The sequence below is a fragment of the Callospermophilus lateralis genome, chromosome 6 (genome assembly GCF_048772815.1).
Source record: "Callospermophilus lateralis isolate mCalLat2 chromosome 6, mCalLat2.hap1, whole genome shotgun sequence".
NCBI lineage: Eukaryota > Metazoa > Chordata > Mammalia > Rodentia > Sciuridae > Callospermophilus > Callospermophilus lateralis.
The window spans coordinates 44,139,699-44,158,626 of NC_135310.1; the positions used below are offsets into that span (position 1 = coordinate 44,139,699).

The 18,928-nt window shown below is 37.2% G+C and overlaps 1 protein-coding gene across 1 annotated transcript; it reads right to left on the minus strand.

Annotated features, from left to right (window-relative positions):
* Nucleotides 1–1,922: 1,922 nt before the first annotated feature.
* LOC143401170 (gap junction alpha-1 protein) lies at nt 1,923–14,877 on the minus strand. The gene is made up of 2 exons (XM_076858301.2): nt 14,659–14,877; nt 1,923–4,863 (listed from the first exon to the last, which is right to left on the minus strand). Exon 2 carries the CDS (start codon nt 4,845–4,847, stop codon nt 3,699–3,701), a length of 1,149 nt encoding a protein of 382 aa, XP_076714416.1. The 5' UTR covers nt 4,848–4,863; nt 14,659–14,877; the 3' UTR covers nt 1,923–3,698.
* Between the last annotated feature and the right edge of the window lie 4,051 nt (nt 14,878–18,928).

Below are 18,928 nucleotides of genomic sequence, written 5' to 3' on the forward strand. Positions count from 1 at the left end.
ATAAACAAAATGAAGAATTGAACATAATTTTTATAGCTTTTGGAAAGTGCTTCTTGCAGGAACTGTGATTGAACATGTATAAAAATTCTAAACATGTTAAACACATGTTTATGTACTATTATACACATAATTTATATATATTAAATAATACATATACACATTTAATATTATGTATATTGTGTGTGTGTGTGTGCGTGCAGTGCTGGGGATTAAGCCAGGACATTTTAAGTTCTATTAAACTGTATTTACACACACACACACACACACACACACACACACACATTTTTGTTTGCTTTTTAGTACCAGGAATTGGGTTAACTAGTGAACCACATCCAGCCCTTTTTATTTTTGAGACAGGGCCTTGCTGAGGCTGGCTTTGAAATTGCAGTCCTCCTCCCTCAGCCTCCTGAGCTGCTGGGATTACAGGCATATGTACATGTTTTTAATAGGTATTTTAATACACATATTTACATACATATACATGTGTACCCTTAATATGCACACATATACATATATATGTACTTTTTTAAATAGTGAAAAGGGTACAGTTGGGCTATCTTGAGGATGGATCTATTTCTGAAAGATGAACTTGCTCCCTCCTCCTCACGGATGCGTTTTATACCTCCATCCTACCTCTGTAAAGCTCAGCAGCCTACCATTGTCCAACCACACCTTCTGCAGCTTGAGTACAGGAAACACACATGCATTCAATCTACCATTCCCCATGGTAAATGCAAACACACACACAGAGCACTCATTGGTCAAATGAGAGTAGAAAAATGTTGATATTACCTTTATCAAATAATAAGACTGGGATACTGGTCATGAGTTAGTTAATTCTCTGAATTTAGAAAAGTCACATAATCTTTGCTCATCTAAACATAGTAAAGAAACAACTGAATTGAGCCTGGTTATTTTGAAATTATGAAATTTAGCCAGGTGAGGTGGCACATGCCTGTAACCCCAGTGACCTGGGAAGCTGAGGCAGAAGGACCAGAAGTTTGAGGCCAGCCTCAGCAACTTGGGAAGACCCTATTTCAAAATGAAAAATAAAAAGGGCTTGGTAGTAGAGTGTACCGTGGTAGTAGAGTGTCCCTGGGTTCCATCCCCCATACTGCAAAGAAAACACAAATTCTTAAAATGTATGTGCTCCATTCAATTATTAAATCACAGATTTATTTTATGGTAGGTAATGTTAACAACTCAGTAAAACTACATCATCAATTGCCCAGAATTACTCTGCTAGTGGATGATTTTTCCTTCGATGTTTTTTAAACCTTATTTTCTATATTTTCACAAAATCTTGTAATAAAATTTCCATGATCTATTTTATTATTTTGCAGCTGGCTATTAACTACACTCAGACTGAGCCTCTTTTTGATTGCTATATAACTTTAAAATGTCAGCATCTTTAAGTTTTTGTGCTTAATTGTATATTATCTACTAAATTAGTCAACATTACCCTATTTTAAACATTATTACACATCCATTAAAGTTATGTCCACCTGGTAGTGTAACTCAGTGGTAGAGTCCATGCTTAGAATGTGCGAGGCCCTGGATTCCATCCCCAGAATTGCCCTTACCCCTCAACAAAAAAGTTGCATTCCAACTTCAATTCTTATATATTTATCTTCTCAGCCAAATAGTCAAAAGTGTTTATAATTAATATTGTACTGATCATAGCTAATGGAGGAATAATGTTCTTTTAAAGATCCTGGAGAATGTCAATATGAATTTTATGTGCCCAAGTCCTTTTTTGGTTGTATTGGGGATTCAACTCAGGGCCTGGTAAAAGCAAGGCAAGTATTCTACCTTAGGCCACATCCCCAGCCCCTTTGCCCAAATTCTTCTAACCAAGAGAAATCTTTGATAGTAATGAATAGATAAAACCAGCATTTAAATTAAAAAAATCACACAGGATATACAGGGTGTCTTTATACTAAATTAAAACTTTATTGAATAAAGAACACTCTCCAGAACACAAGATCTGATGGACCAGGTCTACATTAAATGCAATGAAGCTGAACATGACAGTAGTTTAACATGGAATGTCAAACACATTAGTATTTTCATTGTACAAAACTGTTTGTGTAGCTGATGTGCAAGAAGAATAGTATGATGATATTCAGCATTTTCACCAATCATCTGTGATGAGTTTAAAAAGGCATTTGAAGAAACTGGTAGATGTCTTCAGCATATAGTTCAAATAAATTAGTTTCATGTGCACTACTGAACCTCTTTCAAACTCTCTTGCATTCCAAATAAAATCTTAGTGCAAACATCAAAGTTGCTGGTCACTCCAAAAGACTGTCAACCTCATAAGAGAATACAAGTTCTGAATTAATGTGTATTAAGTAGGACAAAAATCAAGAATACCAGTTACTGCAAAATTCATTTAGGCACACTTAATAGTCCACTCTAAGCATTTCTTCTAATTCTCTCACATTAATGACTAAAGCCTGTTTACAGTACTAAAATTCTATCATTCAAGCATCAATGATTATATTTCAGAAAAAAGAAATCATTCATTTCAGTAATAGCATTACTGCTACATTCTAAAAAAAAAAAAAAGAAAAAGAAAGGAAAAAAAATCATAATTAACAAAACCAGTATCCATAATAGAATACATGGGGAAAAAACATTTTAGGAAAAAAAAATGTGCTTTATTTGCACAGCAGGAATTATATAATGTAAACACCATATTGGCCCACACCACAAAATCCATGAGAAAGGTTCAAATTTGAACACTGTGTGTGCATTATTTTCAAATCTGTGTTTGTGAGTTTACACTGAATCTGCTTGTACCAATACATGAGAAATTAAACACACTCTTCCACACACATACACATACAAGTGATTGTTAAATATTGAGCATGGCTTGCTTCCCTGACACTAAATCAAAAAAAATCCTAAGTGACATCCCAACTGTTTTAAAAATGTTTACAGAAACCATTAAATGAATGTGAATTATAGTTGAGGAATGAAGAAAAGTGATGGCAATGATATGATGAAAGTGGATGCAAAAAAAAAGAAAATACTCCTGTATGCATGGCAAATGCATGGAACACCTTTTTCTGTGGGCCTTGTCTGAACTTTCAGTTGTTACCAAGAATAAAAAAAAAAAAAAAAAAAAAAGTAGTAGCACAAGTCCTTTGACACCTGGAGGATTGAAAGTTTACCTTCAAAGTGCAAATTTTAACAATGGAATGTTTTAGCAGGGACATAAGAACAATCTTCTGTCTTTTTCTTGTTGCAAAGAAATAAAATGTTCAGGAAGTATTTATTCCTGGCCAAAGCTATTTCAGTTTCTTGGTACAACAAAAATTTTAAAAATATTTAGCCACAATGATCACCCACTCTCACATACACAGAACCATTCTTAGGGGTGTAAGTTTGGGAGAAAAAGCCCTTACCTATGTATCACCTAATGCAACTCTGCTTTAGAAATTAAGTTCTTTGAATTCACTACGTTAAATATCCACATGTACCTCCCTTATCCCCTCCCTCTCCACCCACCTATGCCAGACATCCCCTGATGAACCTACATATTCTAAAGTCTTTGTTGTTTTCTAAGCCTCATGACTAAGGCTGTTGAGTACCACCTCCAACTGGAACAAAATTAACACCTAGGGTGCCCTTTCTACAGCACCTTTTTTTCTTCTCCACAGTTAGTGGAATTATGATGCTCAAGCCTGTATCTAGATCTCCAGGTCATCAGGCCGAGGTCGGCTGCTGGCACGGCTGCTGGCTCTGCTTGAAGGTCGCTGGTCCACGATGGCTAGTGGCTGTAGTTCATGTCCAGCAGCGATTTTTTTAGAATTCTGGTTGTCATCCGGGAAATCGAAAGGCTGGGCGTGGGAGTTAGAGATGGTGCTTCCTGCCTGCCCCATTCGGTTTTGTTCTGCGCTGTAATTAGCCCAGTTTTGCTCACTTGCTTGCTTGTTATAATTACGGCATGAAGAATTGTTTCTGTCGCCAGTAACCAGCTTGTACCCAGGAGGAGACATAGGTGACAGAGGAGCAGTGGGTGAAGAGCAGCCATTGAAATAAGCATATTTTGGAGATCCACAGTCTTTTGAGGGGCTCAGTGGGCCAGTGGTAGCGTGGTAAGGATCACTCCTTCCCTTCACACGATCCTTAACGCCCTTGAAGAAGACATAGAAGAGTTCGATGATATTCAAGGCAAGAGACACCAAGGACACCACCAGCATGAAGATGATGAAGATGGTTTTCTCTGTGGGGCGAGAGAGGAAGCAGTCCACTTGATGTGGGCAGGGATCTCTTTTGCAAGTGTAGACAGCACTCAAGCTGAATCCATAGATGTACCACTGGATCAGCAAGAAGGCCACCTCGAAGACAGACTTGAAGAGGATACTGATGATGTAGGTTCTCAGCAGCCCTCCTCGCATCTTCACTTTACCATGCTCCTCGATGCCATACTTGAACTTCTTTATTTCGATCTGCTTCAAGTGCATCTCCACGTTTACCCCATCAGTTTGGGCAACTTTGAGCTCCTCCTCCTTCTTGTTCAGTTTCTCTTCTTTTCGCATCACATAGAACACATGAGCCAGGTACAAGAGTGTGGGTACGGACACAAATATGATCTGCAGGACCCAGAAGCGCACGTGAGAGATTGGGAAAGACTTGTCGTAGCAGACGTTTTCACAACCAGGTTGTTGGGTATTGCAACGAAAGGCAGACTGCTCATCACCCCAAGCTGATTCAACTGCTGTCCCCAGTAGTAGGATTCGAAAAATGAAGAGAACAGACAGCCACACCTTCCCTCCAGCAGTGGAGTAGGCTTGGACCTTGTCAAGGAGTTTGCCTAAGGCACTCCAGTCACCCATGATGCCTGGATACCTCCTGAAAAAAAAACCAAGAGACAGCTCAATGATCACAGATTGTAAATTATTAGCTTAATAGATGGTATCTTTTTTTTTAGCTGGCAGATGAAATATTGCAAATTGTTTCCATTTAGCCTCCATCAAAAACAAAACAAAAACAAAGTTCTTCCTAGCACATTTCCACTCCCAGTCTCACACTTTTTTTTTTTTTAAGATAAAATTTGATCTGAGAAGCAACAGAGCCTATGTACAGAGGCTGAACTGCAATCTTAACTTGCAGAAGATGTATTACTTGCTCAACTACCAAATTGCCATGTGACCTGAGAAGCTGTCTGTGCTAAGTGCCTCTGCTTATTTTATTTGTTTGATAAATGACGACAGTTCTTGTCTCGTAGGCTTGTGTCTGGATGCATGCCTAAGCAAAATGCTGATGTGTTATTCAAAATATAGGTATCTAAGAACTCTGGCAAGAACACTCAGGAACACACACACATGCACAACCTCGATCCCCAAACTTTGATGCTAGGATGAATCACTTTATTCCTAATTTTATTCTGCAATGTGTCTTCATGGTACATTAAGAGTAATTAGTGCATAGTCTGTATCATGGTTATTTATTCTTTTCTCTCTCCTTATACAGTAACATATATTTCAAGTCTGTCTTCTACCAGAAAAAAAAAAAAAATGTTATGCTGAAATGCACCATTTGGACAGTATATCATTATAAACAGGAACCTACTTTCAAAAACAAAAACTAAATGCGCATCACATTTCTAGATAAAAGTTCAATTTGGCCAGGCATCGTGGTATCATGATACATGCCTATAATTCCAGTGACTTGGGAGGCTGAGGCAGGAGGATCTCAAGCTTGAAGCCAGCCTCAGTAATTAAGCAAAGTTCTAAAAGAAGTTAAGATGTGAGATAGTGATAAAGTACCTTTGGGTTCAACCCTCAATGGGGGGGGGGGGAATCAATCTGTCAGTTTGTCTCCATACTACTTATAGACTATGAAGTGAAAAAAGAGGAAGCTGAAAGGCTGTAAGATATATTCAGCCACTTGTACAGCCAGAGACTTATAGTCCTTAAGTCAAAGCCCTTTAATACATTGCAATGGCATTTAAATTATATACCTGAAATATCAGCTACTCAGGAGGCTGAGGTCAGAGGATCTCAAATTTGAAACCAGCCTGGTCAGCATAGTAAGAACCCATTTCAAAAGACAAACAAAAAAGTTATAAGCATAGTAGACAGTAAGACTGCACTAAAGCCAGAAAATTTTCCATGTTTTGATATGCCCAATCTAACAAGAGCTGAAACATGAGAAAATATGACACATGTCAGAAAACTATAGAGAAGATTGGTTAATTTTCAGGAGAGTAGTGATTGCAGGGTTTAGAAAGCAATAAAGTAAACAAAGATTATTTAATAATTAAAGACAAGCAAAACAAAGACTTTCCAAGCATTCAGTAATAATGAATCACAAGTGCAACTAAAGTAGAATTATGTAGGCTTCTTACAAATGTGTTCACTATCTGAATATAAAGGGGTTTCTCATCTGGTTTTGAACTTGGAGTCATAATCTCCTGTAAGAAAGAAGTAAGTGAAATACAGGGGTGTTTTCCCCTCACCATCCAATATTACATTTCTTTCTAATGCTTGTATATCATAGCTATGGAGATCATGAAAAAATGAAATGGAAATCTGAAAATCTGACCCAGGGTTTCCTGGATGAAACAAAGAAGAGATGGTAGATCCATAAAGCCAAATTATATACCAGCTAGTAGTAGATGGGTATCTGATAATATGACAGCTCAGGGATTGGTACACAAATGAGGAAATACAAGTGTGAAGTGGGCGGGCAGGTTACAGAAATAATGCTTTCCCAATGATCATAAAAGAGGGAGTTTTCCTTCTACTTTAAAGAAGGGCCATTTGGGATTCTGATGTGGCAAACCGGAGAGTGAAATTCATGTACAAAGAGTAGTCAGACAGGAACAAAGGCTTGTCAGGTCGACAAAGGGTTAAATAGCCAAGGGAAGGCTTGAGGTGAGAGGAGTAATTTAGTCTTGATGGTCAGTTTTATGTGAGAGAATGTAAAAGAAAAAGCCTACAATTTAGCAGAAAATACTAGACTGGGAGTGAAGAAGTACAGGCCATGAGGGTCAAACAAACACAACAGAATTTTTGGAGCCATATCAATAGACATTTTCTATGTGATGATGTGTAAATTGGCTCCAATTCGGTTTGTAAAGAATTAAAATATTTTGCCAGTGTCATCTGCTTTTGTTTAGATATTCTAATTGTTGGGGGGAAAATAACAAAAACAATTAAGTATAAAATGATAAGCTATTTGCATACATCTCATCATATTCAGACAATAACAGATCTCTAGGCAAACTAAACATGGTTAGAAATACAGCTGGGCACAACAGCAGTTTTCATTTTAGTCAGTGTCTCATCATTATTCAAAGTAAAATGACTGTGTAGATGCCTGTGGCAGTTCACCCCTGAGTTCTTCACATTCTATAGAAAATGAAATTTGACTTTCACACAATTCTAAGATTCCACTATGCTATAGAGTGTGAACTAGTTCACTGGGTACTTGTTCTTTTAAACTATACCATCAATTTAATTGCAATGTTGTCTTTTCTTTACACACCCACACAGTAGTCATTTGCATTAATGAGTTATACTCTTTCATCTGAATAAGATATGAATTATCCAATTGGACACCTTGTATTCTGTAACATGTAGACACCTGTCATTACCACTATCATAGAGACCATCAAATGTTTCATGTGATGGTTCATCTTGCAACTCCCAAGGAGGTAACAAAAATAGCAAGCTTTTTACTGGTAGCTGTTCACTTGGCCAGGAACCAAGTATCCTTTCAACTGGTTATTCCATTCCTTAACCCCGGTTTAATATTTTAATTTTCCAAGTCTTGGTTGAAACATTAATAAGTTCTTTCATTATAAGGGAAAAGCATGCTTATGTTTACAGAATCCCTGGCATTGGTTTACAGACTATATATTGCAAGAATATTCACCAGGAGACAGGCACACCGTTCTTTATTTCATTCAGGAATCTAGGCAGCTGAACATATCCTGTATATTCATGCCTACGCCTCTGCGTTCCTATGATGCAGCTTTATTTGTAGATCATGATCTAAGGGGTTGTGTACAGTTCTCATTAGGTCTTTTTTTGGAAGATGGAAATCTTACTAAAGTTCCCAGGCTACTCTTGAACTTGTGATTCTGCCTCAGCTTTAGGTATAGTTGAGTTGGGTTTACAGGTGCGGCCACCACTCTTAGCTAGTAGTAGCAGATCCTGACAGCAGCTGGATAACACCATGCCTTCTGTATGCCAGGTTAGGTTGCATTACCATTTGCTCTTCATGGCCCCATAGACCAGCTGCTCACAGCTACAGTCACCCAGTGTGACCTCCCTAAGGACCTTGTCCCTTCACAGTGGTTCCTGAACTGCATGACAATCACTTGGCACATAACATTCCTGGCCTTCACCAGTTGGATGAAGCTAGACTTCTGGAGGGTGGGGCCTGGGAAATCAGCTTTTAATTTTTTGTTATTTTTTTGAACAAATGTCCCAGGTGATTCTGAAGTAAGATTACAGAGAAGCAAAGAGTGCTTTCCCAGCATTTTATTTTATTTTTTCCTGTTCAAAATATTTAAGACTGAGGCAAATTTCAGAGAAGTAGAACAGACAGCGCATCTAACAAGTCAAATACTAAGAACAGTGGTTCTCTGGGCACTGGGTCTCTCACTCCCTGCATCTTTATCTGCCACTCGCTGAGAGGACGGTGACTCAATCTCTTTAATCCAAAGGAAATTTCTTAAAAATTAAACTTCAGTTTTTAATTACTTTTGTCTGTCCCTTTTGCTAGAGCCTCAAAAACAAAGGCTGTAGCCAAGTGTTTTCATGTCACTAATATCCTAATAATATATATATATTTTTTAAAGTTTGTGTGGTGCTGGGATTGAACACAGGACCTTACACATACTAGGCAAGCACTTTACAACTGTGTTACACCCTCATCATATTATTAGAAAATATTTTACTTTTAATTTTAAAAAAGAGACAACCATAATGGTGAGTGGAGACACAGATAAAATATATAGTATTATTAATAACTAAGGCAGGGTTGCATTTCTTTCCCTTCCTTTCTTCCTTCCATATAGGGAATTGAGCCGGGGGCACTTTACCACTTAGCTTTATCCCCAGCTTTTTAAATTTTTGAGATAGGGTCCTACTAGTTTGCTGAGGCTGGCCCCAAACTTAAGATCCTCCTGCCTCAGCCTCCTGAGCCATTGGGATTATAGGTGTGGGCCACAGCAACCAGATCTATAAGTTTCTCATATATTAAAATCAAAAGTTTTATGCCCCACACCCTCCAATGCAAACTCTCCTAATGCTTTTCTTTTACCTTTGATAGTAAAGACCCCTTGTTCCTAGTAGTAAACGTCTTTTGAGTAAGCTCAGATGTGACTATCTCTCTCCACTAACACCACAGCAGCTATTCCCTTTGATAATATTCAGATGCACACATGATTAATATAATCCATATCCTGCCCATCAGGGAGGCTCTACCTTCCAAAAGTAACCGCACTATGACCCATTCTTATAACTGTTTTTGCTTGTCTTTGCTTTTAGCCCGGATCTCAGCCATTACTACACCTCTTTTCAATTTTCATGTCACTACCTTGGTCACTGTGATTGCCCACCTATTCTCAAACAGACAGTCCAAAAGGAAAAACACAAAACAAAAGAACCATCAAAGATGCTGATCATACAGCTTACTTCTTCCCTCATTTCAGGCCTTACTTCATAGCCAAATTTCCTGACCACCAAATATGAAAATAGAAGCGTCCTTTCCACAATCCTGTCACTTCCTATTCCCCTTGTCCCACTTTAGAATAGCTCTGACCTCTACTCAAAATAGCATATATTTGCTTATTTTTTGTCTCCTTTCATAAAGTCTTACTGAGTGGAATGTGAGCTCTGGAAGGGAGTTTGTTCAGTACTGCATTTCCAGTGCTTAAAAAAGTAAGAGATGCTGCATGAATCTATCCTGAATGAGTTAAACAGGGCTGTCCAACAACAACAACAACAAGAGAACTAATCTCCTGGGGCCTGCACTGTGCAAAGAAAAAGACCCCCAGGTTTCCTTATTTATTTTATTTTTTTTTAATTCTTTGGGAGTCTCTTAAATATGGTAATACATCTCAAACTTCTGATTCATTAAGGAGGACTTTAAAGATTATTTCAGCATCTTTTATTACACTGTTAAATTTTCAAGGGACAATTGCTACAATACAAGAGCATCATTTGTTCAAACAACAGGCTTCAAATTGTTCCTGGACAGGCAATAGGAATGAAGTAAGGAAAGAGCTTTCTAAATTTATGAGATAGAGATTCTAGTTATGGTTAGTATACGTGAAGAACTGCATTAGGTATCGTGGATGTTCATTCAGATTCACTGTTAGGACATAAAAATTAAAACAGAGCAAAAAAAATAAAAATAAATAAAAATGAACAAAACAACAACAACAAAAATCACCCTGTACTGTTATCGCCCTAATTCAGTGATATTCTAAATTTGATAATAACACATGATTTTATTGTAGCCAAGAACACCATTGCAAGAAGAAACAGCCTATTTAAAATTGTGTTTACTTCAAGAATGACAAATATGAGGGAAGGTTAGGACTCTGGAAAGGGAAGAACAGAATTGATATTAAACCCAGTTAATGTAACATTAACTGAGTCTAGGCAGACAGTTATTTGAATCAGATATCACATAAAATATTCCCAGTTCATTTGACAACTTTGCTTCCTTATACCTGGATAGTAAGCCTAGTTCTGTGGCCTATCAAATGTATCTGATGGAAACATCTATTCAGTTAAAAGTTCTGCCGCATGAGTCTCTGATTATTCTCCCATTCCTTTGTGTAAAGATCAGTTATCTTTACATTCCCAGAGGTGTGTGATGGGACCGTGGCACTGAACTTCCAATTTTACTTGTGGTAGTGGTGGTAGGAAGCAGCAACACACTAGAACAAACCAAAAAAGTTTCTTTCCCTAACTTGTACCCCTCCTTTTCACAGTCATTCCATTATCAGCTTCCACGGAATGAGGTGAGATGGTGGTGAAGAGCTCTATTGAGAGTTTTCCTAGTTCAACAGCTATCACTCAACTCCCCCACCAAAAAAAGTTTCTTAAGATCAACTTAGGTGTGCCAAAGAAAAACACGGTCAGAAACCTTAGGCTCAAAGCTATGCACTTCAATTGTGATCCAGTACCTTTAAAAAACAACAAAACCAAAAAACTACAACAGCTTATTTCTATCAGTTCTTGATGTTTCTATTGTCCCTACCCTCACTTTCACCTCCAAATTGATGCCTTTTAATCAACAATCTTACTATTATTTTGTAATCACATAAGCACATCCTTAAGATCATCACAAGTTTATAAACAGTCAGCATTGAATGAGAACGCATGCAAGTGAAGCTCTTAGTAAAACCTCAATAAAGTTTACCTATTGTTCTTTAAAAGATCCTTAGATATTGCTCATTTATTTTCTAACTTTTGTATCTTAACTAAAATGATGAACAAACATACATTTTCTAAAAGTTATTTAGAAACCTGTGGAAATTTGGATGTAAAATTCAAGGCATTTTACAAAAAAATTAACCATGGTTTGAATTTTGGCAAAAATTAGTCTATACACATACAGCTAAATGGTGAATTAAGATAATTAACGGAAGTGGAGAATTAAAGCAGTTTTCCCAAGAACGAAAAAAATCAGTTGTTGTTGTTTAAAGCAGCTGTAGGGATTTTTTTCTAAAGTATCTATATTACATTAATGATAAACTCAAGGTGATTAGTTTTTTTCTTTCTACAGCTGACCTAGATAAGCTTCAACACATCCATTCCAACAAATGAGAATCTTGAAGGGAAGTCAGAACAACAGGAAAGGTGGAGTAGCAGGTATTAATCACTGGTGACTTTCCTATCATTCCCTTCCCTTGGGGTATACAAAGGCTCTCAGCCTCATACTAAGCTATACCTCTGGATATTATAAAAGAAACAACAGAATGCAAGGTATAAGGAACTCTCTGACTTTCTCTTTGCAGGAATTGGAAACGTCTAAGTGAGGAAGAAAGCAATCCTTAATATCCGAATTTAAAATCCCGTTTTAAATTATTGCTGCCAAATATCTTTGGAACCCTGGTTCTCATTGGAGGTTCAGTATTGTAGGGATCTCAGCCATAAAGGGCGAGGAACTGAGTGGATGGGACAGCTGTGGTGATACACTTCAAAAAGTATTAGAAAAATATGGAACATTTTAACAGTAAAGAGGAGCAAAACTTTACAACTGTATTTTCCAGGAAAAAGACAGGTGGCCACTGTACCCTGACTTTGGGAAGGATTTCACACATTGGGGAAAAACAGTTCAATAATTCAGAATTCAACACAGTGCCAGGACACGATGTATTGTGAATGGTATAATTTTCACTCAATTTGGCCTACTCAGAAGAATTAATTATTCTTCCCCCAGAGGTATTTTCTATCTTAATTGGCTTATTTTATTCTTGGGAGTGGGTTAGTTTAATGAGATCTCCTCTGCAGCACTAAAGGCTTTTCTTTTCAGGAATCCTTGCATAAAAGTAAAAATTAGGCTTCCTCATCGGACAAGGTGGACGGAGTTTGTTTTTTTGTTTTTTTAACTATGCCCATTTTTTCAGATAGTGAGATTCAGCATTTTTCTTGACATTACTACCTTGATTTGGGAGCAAAAGGAAATTTTGAGCCCACCTCCAAATAAAGCCACGTCTGCTTTCAGCTGTTACAGTATCTTACAGCTCTCTTCCCATCCCCACTTCGTACCTCCAGAGGGAAACCGAAGCACCTCACTCTGGGTGACGGTGAATACGCTTTTCCGTAAGCTTTATCGGAGATGCTCCTGCCAAGGTCAGCTAGGTCTGAGAAGCCCGTGTGGGCGATCCACTGCTGGGAATCAAGGTTTGAGTTTCCCAATCACGGACTGATTTGCCTCAGGACGTCATTAGCTCTCGCCCCATTTCATCCAGGGTCTTTCTTGCCCTCCCTCCTCCGTCCCCGCCCCGCCTCATTCTTGGGAAGTTTTAAGAACTTCCAGAAAAGTTACAAGTGCAGTTTACCAGCACGATAACTCCCAAAGGTGTTCAGGTTTCCTTACCAAGGTTTACATGGAAGGATTCATTCGACTAAGAGAGAAAAAAAAGAAAAACCAAAAAAAAACAGACTGCGGGTGGGACGGGGCTGATAAGGGTGGGAAATTAGATTGACAACTTTAATTAAGTCAATCATTTGCTCTTTTAACCATTTGGCAACTAGCCCATCCCTCCTGCCTTCCCCCTCCCCTCCCAATCCCGGTTCCTTCCAGTGGCGGAACTCAGACCTGCACTCAATTTGACTTGTAAAGATTGAAGGGAAACATCTCAAAAAGCCCTGAGGCTCGGGACAGTGAAGGAGCCTGGCGCAGCCGAGCGGATGCTAAGATGGCAGGACGCGCCCGGCCTCGCGCCGCAGCAAGGCTGGCATTATTATTGGCTTTTCAGCATTCTCTGGTGTAAATACTTCTACGACTGGGTCACACCAAGAATCTAATTACTTTAGTCTGTAGATTTAAAAAGAACAGAAAATTCTCTCCGGGCACCAAAAAATGCACGGTTGCCTTTCTGGCTAGCAGGATGTTGTTATCAAGCCAAACATTTAAAAAATAATGAACCTTTTAAGCAACACATTAGCGTATTCTTTGACTACTGCCTACCACCCTGGCAGTTCCAACTCCAAGACAATTGCGCCAGAGTTCCGAAGTCTGTTACAGGTTCAGACAGGCTGAAGCAAGGGTGAGTGAGGGGGGTGACCCGGGGAGGTAGCTCCCATTAAAACATTTTAAAATACATTTCTTTTTCCTACTCATTCGCGGAGCTCCCGTTTTAGGAGACGATTTTTGGAAACGCATCCTAGCATACACTCTTTTCTAAACATCTGTTCTCTTCCTGTAATGTAACCACCACCCATTCAAGGTTTCTCATCTCATGAGTTGCCAACGTGGTGAAGTAAAAAAAAAAAAATGTTGGCTCTCTTTAGGGTCTCAAATCTTTCCACAGTGATGGCTAACACAAAGTAACTATTCACTAATAATTTTAAAGTCCTAATATTAATAGTGGGTTATATATCTTTTTGTTTAGTGAGAAAAATTTTAGGAGGGAACCACGTGGAAGTCAAGTAGCCACAATGTTTTAACAAAGCACTTAGTTACAAAAGAAGTTTGCTTTGCAAGGCTACAGAACACCTATCAAGATTTCCATATGAAAAAGCACGAAGTACAGAATACTATAAGGAGAACGCTAAGCAAATTTGCACTTAGATTTTTGTCAGTGAAACCCCCAATCCAGGCCCCAGCACCCCTCACCCCCAACCCGCAACAAACTACAGAGCACCTAGACTATGATCGATTACGAAAAAGTAAATAAAATTATGCTTTTAAGAATCAAGTATCCAGTAAATTAATTCTTATTCTAGTTAAAAAGGCTCAAAACTTTTACCTGTTGCATTATCAATAGAAACTTTTGAAACAACCAAAAGTACTAACTGCCTACATTCAATTTAGCACTCACTATAGATAGGCACTTAGATTTCATTTCAAAACTTAAATCATATTTACATTTTAGACACTTAGAAACTCTAGAAAGTTTTACTAGGAGAAAAAGAAACTAATAGGTAAAGTGGTTTTTTCTTAACTTACTCTTTCGCTTAAAGAAGTGAAGTAGGCACTCCAAGTGATTGAACTCCGTGGAGGATGAAGTAAAATGAAAAGGCAAGTTCAGGCACTCAGACCTGGCTATTTAAAGTTTAAAAGTCTGCTGCTGTTTGGTACTTTCCTCACGCCTTCCCCCCAATGAAAGAAAAGTGCTGATACCTCGTAAAAGCTTTTTTCTAACTTGGAGCACAGAGCTTTTAAAAAGTTTCAAGCCACTGACTCAACTAGGAGGAGGGGCTAGAAGGAAGGGGAGGGGTAGAAGGAAAGGCGGGAGGAGGTTGGAAAAGAAGCTGGTGAACGTGAGGCCAGAGGAGGCAAAGAGGAGTAGCCAGGTCAGGATCAAGTCCTGGCTTAAATTTGCTGACCAGAAAAAAATAAAATAGCATTAGAGACATTAATGCTACCTCTTGGAGTTACTCCTTACAGATAAAAACTGCTGATTTTAGTATTTGTTTCATCCAAAGTCCTAAGACAATGAAAAAGCATATCTTTTATAATAGCACACTTTCTAAAATAAAATTACAGAAAATAAAAGTGGGGGAGAAGTATAGACAGTGCAAACTTGTTTAATGTTGACCAAGGTGTGTGAAGTTTGAGGTGGGTGTGAATATCTTTTGTGATGATCTAATTCCTTTCCTCTTAGTAGGGACAATTAACAAAGGAAATGGTGGAGATGAGAGAGAGATTTCAAAAACAAAAAGTAGTATGTCTATCCACAATTCATCCCTCAATTTATTGACTGCTTTGCATTTTTATCTTTTCCATTTAGCAAAAGGAAATGAAATATTATCTATTATGCATAACATATGTAATGTTATATATATGAACTAAATATATATGTATGTGGAGATGTGGGGGGGGGGGTTGTACTGACTATGAAATCTTGATATATGATCTCTACGTGATCTCCAGGGAACTGAAAATTTGTATCTCACTCCTGTTCATGCCAACTCACTAACATTTCAATCTGTAGTTAGATGTTGGAATTATTATTATTTTTTAATCAGATACAGGCTATAGTTGCCTCATAAGTTGAGTCATCATTAAGTGGGTCCCAGAAATAGTCAACCTTCCTAAGATCACCTTCCCTCACAGCCCACTGGAGAGTTTTCAGCCTAATGGCAGCAGAGCTGAACACTCTGTGCTTCTGCATCACTTCCAGGGCTCTCTCTCTTCAGGTCCCTGTATTGGAGTTTATAATGGCCTGAGTCAGGTGGCCTCATTCTGAGTGGGCAGCTCCTCTGAGGGCTTCCCAGATGCCATAGAAAAGGGCTGTGGTAGGAGGATTCCCCATAAACAGGCTTCAGTGATGCTCCTGAGGTGGGGCAGAGGAATCTCTTGGTCATTGTTCTCTGGAAACAAAGCAAACTGATTCAGCCTTCATATTACTAAACCTTTCCCACTAATTGAAATACCAGAAAAAAAGAAGGATAGCATACATTACCTGGTAAATACCTTTTCCTAAACATACTTTCACTGAAATAAAAAATAAGATTTCTTTTGAAATGTTATAGTTTTAAGACTAAGTTGTCCTCTCGTTTTTGTTTTGTTTTGTTTTTGTTTTTGTTTTTGTTTTTTGATAATATCAATTCCAAGGATATGTTTTTCTTTAAGGAGGAAAAAAATGAAGTTATAGAAGTAGAAATTGTAACCTGATTTCAAGTCTTCAGGCTCAGCGTCCCATAGGTGCTGTTTTGGTCTTGTATTTGTATTGTTCTTTCCTTCGAATTAGTCTGTTGTTTGTCTTAACTAAAAATTATTTCATGCAATTGAAAACACACGTAAAAAAACACATGATTTTATTATTACAATAAAATTTTTTCTCCTCTTTTTAAATAAAAAATTAACTTGGGGGGCTGAGGTTGTAGCTCAGTGGTAGAGCACTCACCTCACACATGGGAGACCCTGGGTTCGATCCTCAGCACCACATAAAAACAAATAAGTGAAATAAAGGTATTGTATCCAACTACAACTAAAAAATAAATATAAAAAATTAATTTGTTACATTTTATTGACAATGAAAATTTGGAAAATGAATTTGAAAAGCAACATTGTTCATAATACCATTAAAACCATAAATAGTTATAAACAAATTTAACAACATTTTAGGCAAAACCAACCTTTTGTTCAGTGCAAAAAAGAAAATAGGCAAAACTTCTACACTTAAAACTATAAAACAATGTTTATAAAAATTAAAGTTCTAAGAAAAAAGAAAGAACACTTATATGTTGAATATTATTAAGATGCACATTGATCTATGTATTCATACAGTATCAATCAAAATCTTGACAAGATCATATTAACAGAAATCATGAGCTAACTCTTAAAATCTGTATGAAAATGCAAGGACCTACAGTAATTCAAACAATTTTTTTACTTGTCATATTGTAAAGCACTTTTTTCTTTTTTAGATTTTATTTATATCCATTTTGAATTGATACATAAAACAAAAATTATACATATTTATAGGGTATCATGTGATGTATGATATGTCATGTTTTAATCAGGCATTATTTATTGCCTCAAGCATTTGAATATTAGTTCATGTAACCCTACAGCACATCAAAACTCCCAAAACTTCTGACTCCCAGCTAGTTATGACTTAGTACCCATTAATCAACTTTTCCCCATCATTCTTCCTCACTTTTTCAGAAAAAAAAAAAAAACCTTTATATGATTTACATAATTTTTACTTTATTTTTATATAATATTCGTCAAGTGTAATTATTACTAATAATACATACATACTTATGATGTTGATCCAGAATTATCTGCATGAGAAACAGTGATTGATTATTTTATAACATGGCTTTTAAAGCAAAAAAAAAAAAAAATTTCTTTAAATGGGAATTTCATTACTATAATTTTGTTTTGTTAGATCTACAGATGGATATTGATTTTTAGATATCCTGCTCCCTTTTATTTTTATAGCCATGACCTATGACCATCTGGAATTAGAACTAAAGAATCTATTTATGCCAAATTATATTATTCCTGGATGTCATCTGAAACATTTTCAGAGCTAAAGGGGTAGTGATAACATGAGCCTCTAATTAAATAATTTGTATTTTTAAATTAGCATTTGAATGTACTATGTCTTTTATTTAATAAATTATTTTCTTATGGTCATTTTCCCAAAATTCTTAATATGATTTTACCTTAACTTCATTTGCTAACATGAGACATTTTATGAGATTTTTAAAAAATGGTATTAATATATGAACCTAGAAATGATAATACTCAAGGGCAGCTGAGTTACTACGAAGAGTGTCCCTGTTGGAACACTGAGGGCACAATTTCCTCTCATGGGCACCTGCCTAGCATGGTCTCTGAAGACCAGTAGCAACTTCTATGCCTCTAACTCTAGCAGTGTTGGTAAGTTATATTTTGACCAATAATACAATATTTAAAAAAGTATCTGACTTCTTTGGCACTAGAAGTTTATCTCTGTTGGAATGTTTTACATTTGTGGAATAGTTTTAAACAACGTATTTTTCTCATATTTTCACAAATGGAAATGCCATTTCATTACTATAAACACTACTTCACAGAAGTGTGCCTTTTCAGGATTCCAGGCCTGTCTATGTAGAAGGAATGGATGCAGCCTAATTTGCTAGCCAGGTACTGCTCTTGGAAAATGAGGGACAATCACAGTTCCTGTCTTGTTCAGGCCTTTCTTAGGCTTCATTAGGCCCCACTTGGGCCAGGCCTTAAAGGCTGTTTCATGCATGTTGCTATGTGTTTTGAGAAGTGCATCAGTGTTCGAAAAGTGCAGGGTAGATTAGTTTTCAGAATTTTTTTTTTTATTTTTTCCAGTGTCAGGGATTAAATCCAGCAAGCCAAACATTCTAGACAAGTACTCTACCACTGAGAAAATAAATAAATAAATTTAATTTGAGACAGGATCTTGCTAAATTCCCCAGGTTGGCCTTGAACTTGCAATCATGCCATTTCAGCCTCGTTTGTAGCTGGGATTATAAAATTGTACTACTGTACATGGCTCAGAATTTTATTACTTAATATGGGAACCAACTTCATTTTTCACCTTTGTTTCAAAATATCAATCTCTGGAACTTTAAGAGATGACTGAATAATGTTTCAGGATATTAAGTGCCCATTTTACAGAAACTCTGTTGGATTAATCTCACTATAATAAAAGGTATAAACATAAAATGCAATTCATGTCAAGAGGAGTGCCTCATAGAGGGGTGGGGTGGTGATCTGTTACAGTCCCATCTTGGGAGGCAAAAGGGGG

What these genes read in the sequence shown, in the direction of transcription:
- LOC143401170 (XM_076858301.2), bottom strand. Translation starts at nt 4,847, where the DNA reads ATGGGTGACTGGAGTGCCTTAGGCAAACTCCTTGACAAGGTCCAAGCC.